The following is a 13,867-nucleotide window of genomic DNA, read 5'->3' as shown; positions in this document are numbered from 1 at the left end:
TTTCGGATTGAATTGAAATTTTACAAGGATGATCTACGAATCGAGACTTACAAAATTGATGGTTCGGATCGTTGAAGTTCAATGTAGAGTGAGTCCCACAACTAATCCTCATTAAAAAAAAAAATAGGAATCCCTCCTTTTAAAGGGCCTAATGAAAGGAATAAACTTGGACTAACAGGTTAAGTGACAAAGAAAGCAAGATGTTTATTTATTTTCAAATGAAGAAATATTAGGCTAGATGAGCTCTTTGATAATAGTTACGTGCAAGAAATTTATCCTCTTCCGAAAAAATTAAGACCATTACACCCAGAAACTCGCCGCCCATCCTTCCTCCGCCACGATTAAACGAGATGCTTTTGAAAAACTTAACAGTATCAGACAGGCGTGACCCAATTCTTTTTCTTTTGTCATCAAACAACCATGGAAATCGAAGCATTTTGTGGTTGGCAGATGTCATCCTTTATTTTGTCTCCTTGCTTGGTCTTCTGCTTTAAAATGGCCAGCTGGTACTTTAGGTACTCGACCGTTCCTTTTAATTGTACTTTATCTTTACAAATTAGACCTCAAATTAATGTGATTGCGAGGTTTTTATTTTTTATTTTTTGTGTGTGGAATTTCCAGGAAATTGAGGCATATGAAAATGTAGGGTTGTTACTTTTTTCAAAACTGTCCTACACTGCCTAAGACAAGTATTTTAGTATAAATTAAAAAAAAAAAGAAAAGAAGGGAAGATGCTTGGATAGAGCCGGTTATAGTCTCTTAGTTAAGGGTAAGACTGAAAGAACGATAAACAATTGATGAAAAGATACAAAATCGTGATACATTACTATTTATTGGATGTTTAGCGCTGTTTTGTAATATTGTGCTACGTCACGGACTCACGAAGTTTTCTTATAGCAATATTTTATTTGAGTTGCTTATCATGAAAAGTGTCAAACTTGAGAAAATGTAGGGAAATGGCCATAAGAAATATAGGGAAATGACAGTAAATGCAAATCAAGTTCAGTTGCGTTGACCATATTGAATTTGATTTGAACGCGCACTAAAATGTCCTACTACAATGTACGTTTTTTTTCTGGGGAAAAAAAAAGTGTAGCATATTTTTTTTATAGACGATAGCGTTAGTGGTTAAATTGTTAGTTGCTAAAGAGAGAGAATCGATGAATATCAAACCTGCATTGAAGTGTATAATGCAAAAACATGATTGATTTCTTCCAATTTAAAGTCTTCATATTTTCTTAAGAAAACTAGTCAAAATAAATGCCAACAAAGACAAAGTAGACTTGAAGGGGAAGACTCAGTACAGGGTGACTAGAGTCCAAACGAAAGTCCTAACCACTCTTTTTCTTGCAATTTCCTACGCAAAAGGGTTCACAAGAAGTCTTTATTTATTTATTATCTATTTCTATAGAACCTCACTTTCACTTGTAGATGGTTAAGTTCATGATTATTACAACGTTAACGAACAATGTTATTACTTTAAAGTCTTAACATCTAATTAAGTTAGAGATAATATCAATATTGATTAGTAGTGAGCTGCTAAACCGTCTCCAAAATTTTTAACATCTACACTAGTCTACGAAAGATCTCAGGGAGTGTAGAGGTTAACCTAAACAGAGTGGAAAAAAACAGAAGGACCTCCCCCCACCCCATCACCATGTGCAAATATTCCCTTTAACTTTAAGCATACCCTACAAAACAGTCCACGCCTAATTTTGTTGTCTTTATTCTTCGTGGGTATCTGAATCTGAATCTTGGATTCAGCGCGCTTACCACCCTAACGAACCCTAAATCCTTAAATTAAGAAACCCTAATCTTAAATTAAGAGTAGCTAATCCAATCCAATACACTTCAACCTCTGCTCCAAAAAACAGAGTTAAGTTGTGCTTTCCCTTCAGATTCTGCTCCTATTTTAATTTCCAAATTTATCCATATATACAAGCCCTTTATGCAAAGGGATTTCCATTTTTTTTCAAAAAATGGGAATTAGGTCTGGGGTTCCCTCCACATCGAACTGCAACAATCCGAACAGTCTATTTTGTAAGTCTCATTTCATAAATCATCTTTACAAAATTCAATTCAATTCGAAATCATTTACCTATTTAATTATCAAGATAAAATTTCATTGTTTCTTATATACCAAAGTATTTGTTAATTTTTTTGAATTCAATAGATGTCTTAAACATTTCCAATTTAGTTAATACTTTTCAAGGATGATCTATAAAGTGCAACTTGAAAAATAAACGGTTCGGATCGTTAAAATTTGATATGGTGTGGACTCTACAACTAATTCCCATTTTTATAAGAAAAATGGGGTCCCTTCCCTTAAAGGTTTCTTATATATATTTATATATATTAGGTTTGGGTTTTATTTTTTATGAATTTAAATTGTCAACGTTAGGTGTTTAGGTTCCACAGTGGGTGGTCCTCAAGTTGAATGAATTCATATTTGCAACAACTGAGTAGACTACTTCAAACTAAAAATGACAAAACATTTGGCGTGTTCAGAACTACTTTTGAAATGACCAAAAACGGTTTAAGATACCTTAAAATTATTTAAATAACAACAACGCTTCTAACAAGCAACAATGATTGACAATAAAATATAAAAGTACTTGCAGACTATACAACCACTCGGAAATGATAAAAGTGCTTATGGATAATAAAACCACTTGAAGATGGTTTGTTGTAGAAATATTAAAAAATTCAATGTGCTTTTAATAAAAGTGCTTCCCACACATAAGTTCTTATACATGAAGTACCTTATAAACAAGCGTTTCAAATAGGCCTAATTTACGAGTAGGCAGTGAGTTTATGATGAAATTTCTGTAGTGCATGTTATTCAGGTTATACATATGAATAAAAGTCGTTAAATTATTTAATCTAAAAAGATATAACGATTTTTGTTTAAATTTATAACTTAAATGTGTACTTGTTCATATGCACCAGAAAAAGCCTAGAGGTTATGAACCACAAACATGAGTTTGTTGGGCCTTTTAATATATGATAGGGCTAGTTAGAAGCCCAGTGTCCAATCAAGTTAGGCCTAACCCATTTCAACCCAACCTTATATAGGCGGAAAAGAGTATTACGATACTAACGGCCCAACAGCCCGTGACGAAAATAACTTTCCTTTAGCTCTCACATCATGTGATCTTGTATCGAACAACCGAGAGATTTTTTAGTGTGTTAAGAATACATAATGGAATATCACATGTTATTATACTATTGGAGAGACTTGAAAACAAAACAAAACTTTTATCCAATTGTATATTGACATGTAATGTTCCATTTCGTGTTCTGGGCACAATGAAAAATCTTTTCAAACAATAACTTGCAAGAACTTCTATAAACTTATGGAATTGCCCAATAGGTTGCTGCCACGTGCTAAACTATTGATTTGTATCCATATTCCTTATGTACATGTTAATTGTAGCCCTAAGCTCCAACCCAAAAAGAGTTTTACAAATAGAAATGAAATGTGTTTAATGCATGCAGACGTGGACATAGTCACATCAATCATAACGGATGTGCTTTCTATGTACACCTAAATCTTCCTCATTATAGTTTTGATTAGTTTAAAGTACATTTACCATGTCTAAACATTCTTTTCACTAAGCGTATATAATAAAATAAGTGAAAGGGTCCACCCCAAAACCAAAAGGGTTCTAACTAACAGTTGAGTCCTCTCTAAACCGTAGGAGATAGTTGCGCGTCATACAACTCACCGATGTCACTTACCTCTATTGGAGGCTCACTCCGGGCCGGTTCAGATCACTTAGAGCAAGTCCATTGGGGCTTTATAGCCCGGCACCCAGTTAAAACCTTCTAGCCCAACCTAATAGGCTGGCACCCAGCCCAATCCAAGCCATAAGCCAGCCCAGAATCGACAGACCAAAGAGCTGGGCCATCTGACGTTCACCTTACGTCAAAGCCCACTTAAATTTTTTTTGCGCCAGGTGCGTGGGAAGAACGCGCGATTGGGCGCGCGTCGTCGACAAGAAATCAAAGGCGAGGCCCGCATACGCAGGTGCACTCACTGATCTAATGGGGAGGCCACGTGGCCCCGTCCTAGGCCGTTGGATTTCCAGCGGTAAATTTTTTTTGAAATTTAAAATTAATGGCTACTGAAGTGGCATAATGAGGACCATTCGATTTTCAAATCAACGATCCAGATTTTTCAGCCAAAAAAATATAAAAAAATAAATAAACTGTCAGAAATTATTAATATTTTTTTATAAAGTCAGAAATTAAAAATAAAATAATTATTATTTTATTGTTTTATAATAAAAAAATATTTAATAAAATTGACTACATTATTTTTTTAGGGATAGAGATGCATTTGGCCTATCACTGTTCACTGAGTGGATTAAATGAATTGGGTGCTGGCGCATTTTATTAAGGGTGGACTTGCTCTTACAATGCATGGCTTTATTACGTCAGACTTCTATCCTTCGATATAAGATACTCAATCTCCATACTATGTCAATATTTTCATACGTTCAGTTTTGTTTTTTCCAGATCCTTCTTCCAATAACAAAACTGGATGACATGTTCGATCAAGCACTGTAACACTTTGACAAATTAGGTAATATATTGACGAACCTCCACATGTGAAGTATCCAGATTCAGCCCTTCTTCTTAAGCAGTCTCAAAGCTGCTAGATTATGTCCGAATTAATATGGTGAAACCTTTGCCTGCCCCATCGCCTACTCAACAGATAATTACGTGAATAAACGACAAAAATAATTAATTAACAGAGATGATTAGTAGTGCTTGAGGCTGAGATTATCAAGCCATATATTTGTCTCATTGGATTAGTTTAAAGAGTAAGTGCGGTTAGCACCATGTGGATATGTCAACAACTTATTTAAACATGCACAAACTGCACAGGTCCAGCCATGTGAACATTAATTGGATGGGGAAACAAGAAGAAATGAAGAATGATGAGACATATACCTAATGTCATAGAAATGATCAAATTCAGTATGTGACGATTAGGTGCTGCAACGTTTACAAAAATTATTGCGATATCATAATTGTAATATGTTTAACTTACTCTTTATAATATGAGTGGACAAGGAGTTCATATACCTTGCTAATGTGATAAAAATAGTCAAATTCAATATGTGTCAATTAGGTGTTGCCACATTTACGAAAATTATTGGGATATTAGAACTGTTATATGTTTAACTCACGCTTTATACTATGAGATGAGTGGATAACGAGTTCATATACTAATGTGATATAAATAATCAAATTCAATATGTGCGGATTAGGTGCTGCGACATTTTTACGAAAATTATTATGATATCAGAACTATAATCTATTTAACTCACACTTTATAATATGAGGGAAGAGTTCACAATCACTTAAGATAACGAGTTTACATTTTATGGTTAATAGTCAATTTATATATTGTAATAGAATATACCAATTATACTACGTGATGGTGTTCTAATACAATATGAGTTATGTGCTTGAAACAGGTTCAAAGTATATTGGTTTCGCAGGGAGAGTAGGCCACCCACCAAACCTCTCACTTCCAGACTTTCCTCACACCCTACTCCCTTACAACAAAGCAATTTGCCTTTTGGATATTTTTGCATGCTTTGCACTTGATCCAAGAAGCACCTAAAAGGCTAAAATAAATGATAATTCCTATTAATTAGAAAGAAAACTGAAATAATTACTTGTAAATTTTCGTGTTGGGTCACGAAAAGATTGAGCACCAAATATGATTGTCTCTTCCAAAAACTATTCCTTCATGAGATTCTATACACCACCATGATTGGATACACCATCATTTGTTTGACTGCTTTTGCTTCTGATCAAGATCTTTCCTTTGACTCTTGTAGTCCTCTCTCTCTTTCTCTCTTTCTCTCTCGCTCTCTCGCTCTCTCTCTCTTCTGGTGTGAGATTCAAGTGAATGCCTCTGTTCTGTTCTCCAAATGCAACTTTGATCATTGCGGTCACACAAATTCCGTACGTTGCATGTTTTTACCAAAACCCTAATCAGTTGGTTTTCTGGAAGAAAGAACAGAAGAATTACTGCTTAATTAATCCATCGTTTTCTACTTTCTACCTGGACAAATGCTATGTAACGTGCAAAAACGATGAAAAAGTTCAGAGCCAAAACCCGTCCATTTCAATATCTAATCAGGTTATCAGATCAATCTTCAGTAAAAGAAGCGGTTGTCGTCTAAATGGGAATTTTCCCAGAAAACAAAATGATTTGTTCTCGTTCAACTGGTAATTTTGTAACATGGTCAATATGGGGAGAAACTCACAACAAGATAGTCACTGTGATGGTATTTTAAGTTAATTGCGCTCTTATGCGTTTTAACTTTCTCATATGTTAGTGCATGATTGATTTAAAATATTGTCATAGTTGTATTCGATGCACGGGGAATTTGAGGAAATGGGGAAAGCAGTTTTAGTTCAGGTGGAAAATTGATCATGGTCCCCAGGAGAGGTCTCAAGTTTCAAACAATTGATGATGGTGAACTCACTAACTTTGGTCATTATTTAAGCACTTTGATCAAAAGTTAAAAACAATATAATGAGAGCAAACAACTTTAGTTTTTGATGGTTGTGGGGAGCAAAATCAATTCCCAAACAGGTGAACAATCATGAAGTTTTTACTGATAGAGATGGGACACCAAAAACTCAAAACTAGCAACACACATGCATTTTGTTGCACAAATTAAACAAAAAAGTCGGGATTAAAAAAAAAAAAAAAACTAATGAAAAGAGTTTAAAAGTTGAGTTTTAATGATAAATACAAAATAAAGAGTCAAGTGAATAGTACCATGATTGATTTTTTAGTATAAAAATGTGATTTTTCGTTAAAGTAAACAGTACTATGAGTTTTTTTGTTAAAGTTTCATTTTTTTAATCCCAGTAAATAATATATATATATATATATATATATATATATTTTAACAATTGATATTATATACGCTAATAAGGAGGGGGATGAGCTTAGCCTCATAATGGACTAGCAATAATGTGGTTTAAATTCGTCTTTGGTGAAAATTGAACATAAGATATCTCACTTACAAGTGAAGAGAAATACCACTAGACCGTAATACTAAGTGACAATAAGTATAATTAAGATGAACGTATTTAGCTACAAGCACTCAAATTAGGGTTGGACTAGGAATAGGAAAAAAAATTGCCATTAGGACTGGGGTTCAAAATCCTTAGGGAGAGGTTGAATTGTTTTTTGTTTATCCAAAAAAGGGTTTATTTTTTATTTTTGTATCAATGATATTTTATATTAATTAATTTATTTAAATTAGAAAAAGAGAGATTCAAACTTGAATATAAAGGAGATATCACATTGTTGTATCCAACTTTGACTATTTAGAAGTTTGGGTTTATATAAGTAACTAAGGTTAGACATAGTACGAAACCATATGAATTTAAATAAAAATAAAATAAAACCAAGGTTACTTGTCCCCCTGCCTATGCTTAAAGTATCTTCACCATACAAACATCATAATTCGAACAATTCATTCTCATTTTCATTGTCTAAAGATCATATAGGGGAAAATTTATTCAATTTGAAGATCGTTTAGTCATTCATATGCATCAAACAAATGAAAGGTTCATTATGAGGATACTCCTTGTTATAAAAACAGTCAATTAGTTTGACACGAATGAATGGCTAAACGATCTCCAAATTGAATGATTCTTCTCATAAATGATCTTTTAATGACGACAAAGAGAATGAACAATTTAGATTATAATGTTCGTAAGGTGAAAATACGTTAATCATAAGTGAGAGACAAGTAAGTTCTCCTGTGGATGGAACGCGAGCATTATTATTCTCTCTGAAATTGAAATGAAAAGGCTTGAAAAACCGAATATTCTCTTCTTCATATCATGCCTATGTCTCAACTAACCTACCTAGATAGCATTCTACAAAAGGAATTGGAAAATAACAGCGGTAAAGAATCTAGAGATAGCTATAGCAAAAGTTACTGAATTATAGTTACTTGATCTCATAAGCGTGATAGCGATCATTCTCCAATGGTTGTAATCACCTAATTTGTAAGATTTCTAACTATGTCTTTAATTATTATCACATAATTTCTTATGTTTTTATGGCAACACCAAGCGTTTATATGTGATTTATAATTAAACTTTCTGTTAATAGTAAGTCACTATGTTATTTCCAAATTCATGAAACAAATGTTGGAAAAACTTTACATATTGTGCTTCCAAATTAGTCACTTCCCGGTTTATTCTCTAAAGTCTAAATGGGAACGACGTACCTACACTTTTTAAATGTTATTGTGTCGTTCCGGACAAATAGTATAATGTCATGCATTTTAACTTTGCCACATAACGTTATATCATTGGTTCAAAACTCACGGTGACATCCCAGTGTGCATGAGGGAAGTCTCACTTCTTGTGAAGGGCTCCTTATATATATATATAGATATACACACCAATTTTTTGGTGGATTCAAATAGCAAGCTATGACAAAAGTGTGTCCAAAATGGGTAAATCGCCAACAAAAATGCTGCTCATAAGTTGTTTTTGCAAGGGTTCATAAGTCAGAAGTTAAAAAATGATATAAACCCAGAAAGCCGTTTTAGTCCCATCAGTTATCAGAAGATAGAAAATTTTCATAAGGGTCGAAATTTTTATGGTTTTAAACACACTATTTTAATTCTTTTTGACTTGTAAATTTTAACATAAAGAAGCCACAAAACCATGTGTTGTCGGAAGTGCCTAATTTCAAGCATTACTTTTCACCTGCTCAATGTGATCCTTTTTGGATGAGATTACAGTCCCGTGAGCGCACTAGCACAGCATTGAGCAATTTTATTATTTATTTTCTTCGAAAGATATAATGTGCAGAAGCAGTGATGAAATTAGAATTTTAGGTTATGATTTTGACTAAAAAAAACTTTATTAGAGTATTTCGTTGAGCATTTGGTATTGATATGTCGACACTTGCCAATATTTACTGAAGACTTATGTCAATATATGTCAACAATTACTATGATATGTAGAGACTTGTCATTGATGGTTACAATAAACTGTAAAGTAATGTTGAAAACTGCCAAAACTTGTCAACTAAAGCATTTCGAGCGTTGGAAAAGCAAAGTAGAGTTGCACACAAGAAGAGAAGAAAGAAAGACAGAGATGATAAAATCTACATACAAATGTACATAGCATTTTTGAAGTTGTTGGGGGCCATATGGACAACCAATTACCTTAACCGATGACCCCATCCTGACTCTACAACTGTGTAGAAGAAATAATAGTCTAGTTAAATACAAACGCATGATTTTACTCATCCCGTGGCACGAGGTTTTTACTTTTTATGCGGACATTGAGAGTGATATTTGTATGTACAGGGAATTCTAATTAGTTGAATTTACTGCATACACTTTTTTATGATCTTCGAATTTTCCATGTACTTTCAAGTAAAAGGAGTGGCTGATTTAAAACATCAATTCTGTAACTTTCAGAAGAAACCCAAATCACTTGCGCTTATTGCGGAGAAGATGAACTGGAAACAATTAAAAACGATGAATAATTAAGCATAAAATTAATAATAATAATAATAATAATAATATCATACATAATAATAATGTACACATAGCATCATCAAAGTGTTACTTGGTAGTCCTAATGGGGTTCTAAGCTAATAATGCAGCTGAGGACTACAATTTCTAGCAAAGTTTGAGAAAATTGGGTTAAATCTGCTGAATGAGTTTGCATTGGCAGAGAAATAAATATAGGGCTCTAAATCAAGGCTCTCGATCGGGTCGAAGTTTTTGAAATGATTCTAATCAGTAACGTGCATGAATTGATTAACGAGATTTTCACGGTTCCTTCTAATAATCCAGCGAGACCACTGCCAGGCGAAACGGCGGGCGGAGTAAAGAAGCACACTTTAGGTAGCTTGTGGTGGCACAACAGAGCATAATTCAATGGAACCGTAATGCAGCAACTCCTCAATCATCTGCTCAATGTGATCATCTTCAAGTGGCTTGAACTGCTGGCTGCTGCTCTCTACTTTTACTTCCCTCACAACCCAATTTTCCTCTGCTACTGGTTGATGAATTTCCGGTTTGATATCCGGCATTTTCGCACCCGATGACGCTAAAGTTTGCGGCTTTTTTGGCTCTTGCAGTGAAGTTTTGGTCATCTGGAGTGAAGCCATGTAGCATCTGTGCAGTTTTGCTGTCAAAGTTGCCGAGAGAAGTTTCGAGGCCGAGGACTGAGACGCATTCGGGTTATAAGGGAAGTTTGTTCTTGCTCTAGGCCCGCACATTAGCCTCGCCGCTTCGTCGTAAGCTCTCGCCGCGTCCTCCGCCGTTTCGAACGTTCCCAGCCAAATTCTAGTCTTCCTGCAGAAGAAAAGAAAGAGAAACGCTTCGTTTAGTTTCCAAGTAACAATGCCGAAACGCGACTGTAAAAAACTGCGATGTTTTGAAGGGTGGACTTACAATAAAGGGTGGCGGATTTCGGAAACCCAAGAGCCCCAGTGCCTTTGTCGGACGCCTCGATATCGCTGTTGCGGTCTCGCCATTGCTGTGCGAAAGAAACGTTTCTTTTAGAAAGTGTGTGTGAAAATGCATCAGAGAAGAAATGGTAAGTGAAGTTTGAGGGGAGAGATTGGTTTTTGTAGTTGGGGTTTGTCAGACAGATATAAGGACAGTTTGGACTTTGGAGGCTCTCTATCCAAGGACTTGGGTCCCACAAGAATTGGGAGTCTAGAGTTTTTTTTTTTTAACCAGGTATTTCAAAAATCTTATTTTAGTGGTAATAACAGTTTTATTCTTTTATTCTTTGTATATTATTAGTTAACAGTTGGCTTTAAACTTTTGCTGCAAACTGGGATGATTTTTTGAATAAATATTTGAGGGGAAATTTTCAAACTGGACCCAATTCAGTTCACATGGCTTTGATATTATTTTTTGGTCTCAGAAATACTGTAATATTGTAAATTGGATTAGATTATACTTCTGTTGCTCTTTTGGACCTTCTATTCCTAAGAAAATCCAAGGTCATAGTCCCCACAGATTCTTCATGTGAGTTTGGTGTAAGCAGACAAAGAAATTCATACACACACACATATATATTTTTACATATATGCAAATAATTACAGTCTAACTCCTTTTTTTTATGGTTGTGAACTTTAAAATATTAATTATTGTAAGATTATTTTTTCTAAGGAATCTTGGAGTTTGAGTTTCATGTATGTTTTGATAATAAAAAATGTTATTCTTATTGTTTATTTGTAACATCTTTCTAATAAAGAAAGAACCTACATGTAATGGTGGACTCTAACTTTATTGGAGAAATGATACGAATGATGGTACAATAAATAGTAAGTGTATCACTATTATTTGACCGAAGTTTTGTAAACTCTATGACGTGATTGTTGATAATTTAATTATTACTTAACTGTTGATTAACATACCTATTTCATATTGATGAAACATCACATGATTTACAAAATTCGTCTAAAGATCTGGTCTACAAAGCATTATTCTTTTTTTATTTTTAAACAGATGATAGTATCTACACTAAAAAGATGAGAAAGTGGACTAAGTCTCACAACTCTTCGACAATATAAAGTTGCAAAAATTTGGAACTGATTGCTTATGTGCAATGATCAAAACTGATAGGCTTTGCATGCTCTGTTTTTGGAGGGTAAACAGTAAAAATATTGGTACCACAATATGATTGGGTCAAATCTTCGCATGTGACACCTAGATTAAAGATTCATGAACCAAAATAATTATCCTGTAGCTGATTTTAGAATACGAGGATCTAACGCAGCACACCCGATTAGTTTGCTTTGATAGCATGTTCGAGTGTGAAAATCTAACCAAAAATCAATTGATATCAAACGTGTAGCAATTCCAATTTGCGCAACGATATATTTCGTCGCAAATTCAATCGATTTGCCGTAAGGGAGAGCCAACTTGATTTTTTGTCGTGTGATTTGTACCCTCCTGAATCCTCGTTGAATTTTTTTTAGAAATTACGGTGATGACGCTTGCAAAACAGGGGAGATTGTTGGAACCATCTACAAAATATGGTGTGCTACTTCATAAGTGGTATTGGGATACATATGTCATATATATATATATATATATATATATATATATGGAACAATTCCATGACACTATTTATTTTTATAATTTTTAACACAAGTTGTTGTTGAGCCCATTTTGTAATTATTTTAACGATCCGAATCGTTTATTTTTTAGATATTTCTTCCAAGATTATGTCTATCAAAATCACTAAAATATGAAGCCATATGACAGTTGAATTAAAGGTTTAATGTTTCTTTTAAAATTGTATTCGTCAATTTTCTTCATTACAAATGAATATCTTATGATTTTGAATTTGTCTAATATTTTACAAGGATGATCTCCAATGATGTTCTAAAAGATAAACTATTCATATAGTTAAAATACATTACAGAGTAAACTCACAAAAACTTGCATCACAAGTTGTGGTGTTTTCGGAGCAGGCAAACCTAATGTGTTGGTGTTTTTTTGGATTGCTCTAAAACCTGGATTCTCCATGCTCGGATGCAGGGGAAAGCTTGTGGCTTGTGACATAAGCTGCTAACTGCTTTTTAGAGACTTCTTGCAGGTTTTCTGCAAAAATATCAGAGGATTAATTTGTGTAAGGTATTAATTTAACTTGAATTTTATGAGGAGTATTATTTTCCATGCTTATCTCTCTCTCTCTCTCTCTCTCTCAAGTTGCTGCAGCTATTTGTGACTTTTGGTTTCCTTTTTTGGAGGCATCAGGAGTGAGCATGCCTATTGGAAACCACTTTCCACTTTACTTGCAGTTTCAGGTTACAATTGTGTGGCATCCCAATTAGTGTTTGTCAAGACCTCTGGCATTTCCACGCGGATGGTGGAAGTAATATCGTACGCAGTAATGCTAGATACATCATATTTGGTGGATATTACCTGGTGTTACCGTTAGACAAATTTTAATAGCCGTGATTTGCTATTAGTTGTTCCTTTTAAAAAAAAAAAAAAAAAAACCCTAAATTTGTAATCCATAAAATTTAGGTTTTAACTCAAAAGCAATTTTTCTCTTCCAAAATTTTAGGGTTAAATTTTAGTCCAGAATTATTAAAAAATAAATTTAGGCTAAATGTTTTTTTCGATAACTTTTTCAACAAGTAAAATTTATGAATATTATCTTAATTTATTATTATGAACATTTTAGTCTGAAAATATTTAGATTTCGATAAATAATAAAAAAAACATTAAAAATACTTCAATTTTGAGTGATTCTTTCAATAATTTTTTAAAATTTTTTTAGACGTTGAAGTTTGGATCGTTAGATCTTTTTTTATCCTTGGATATGAATATATTCGATCTTACCAGCTGTATTTAATGTATTTATAAATTATATTTAAAATAAAAGTTTGAATCTAAATCATTGGATTAACCAACGGCCCAATCTTTACAGCCGTCATATTACAAAATAGTCGTTGGGATGATATAAGGTGGCAGACAAAACTGTCAACATCATTGATGCCAACCGTTAACCTGACTTATTTTTTGGGCTAAATCTGCCCAAATTTTAGCCCAATTGTTGGAAGAGATTTCAAGAGTTTAAAACTTAAAATTTAAGTTTTAATTCAACCATTAGAGTTGGTCTTAGACATTCAAACCGTGTTAATCGGTTTAGTCTCATGGTAAAACTTACTTTAGTAGTATAATTAGCTTTATCCACAATAACAATATGGATTAACCAATAGAGGAGTGTCAAAAACATCGAATCTTGTCTGCTATGTGAATTCAACGAACATGATTGAATAGAGCAAGACTTTACGTGCCTACGAGACTGATTCCAA

General features: G+C 33.7%; 1 protein-coding gene across 1 annotated transcript; it reads right to left on the bottom strand.

Moving 5' to 3' along the window:
• Positions 1–9,559: 9,559 nt before the first annotated feature.
• On the bottom strand, positions 9,560–10,646 carry LOC137718555 (ethylene-responsive transcription factor ERF003). Its single transcript, XM_068458108.2, has 2 exons — positions 10,476–10,646; positions 9,560–10,376 (listed from the first exon to the last, which is right to left on the bottom strand). Exons 1-2 carry the CDS (start codon positions 10,556–10,558, stop codon positions 9,920–9,922), a joined length of 540 nt encoding a protein of 179 aa, XP_068314209.1. The 5' UTR covers positions 10,559–10,646; the 3' UTR covers positions 9,560–9,919.
• Positions 10,647–13,867: the final 3,221 nt, after the last annotated feature.

The sequence above is a fragment of the Pyrus communis genome, chromosome 8 (genome assembly GCF_041283825.1).
Source record: "Pyrus communis isolate YQ-2024b chromosome 8, ASM4128382v1, whole genome shotgun sequence".
NCBI lineage: Eukaryota > Viridiplantae > Streptophyta > Magnoliopsida > Rosales > Rosaceae > Pyrus > Pyrus communis.
Note: the sequence above shows the minus strand (reverse complement) of the source record. Positions and strands in the feature narration are given on the sequence as shown.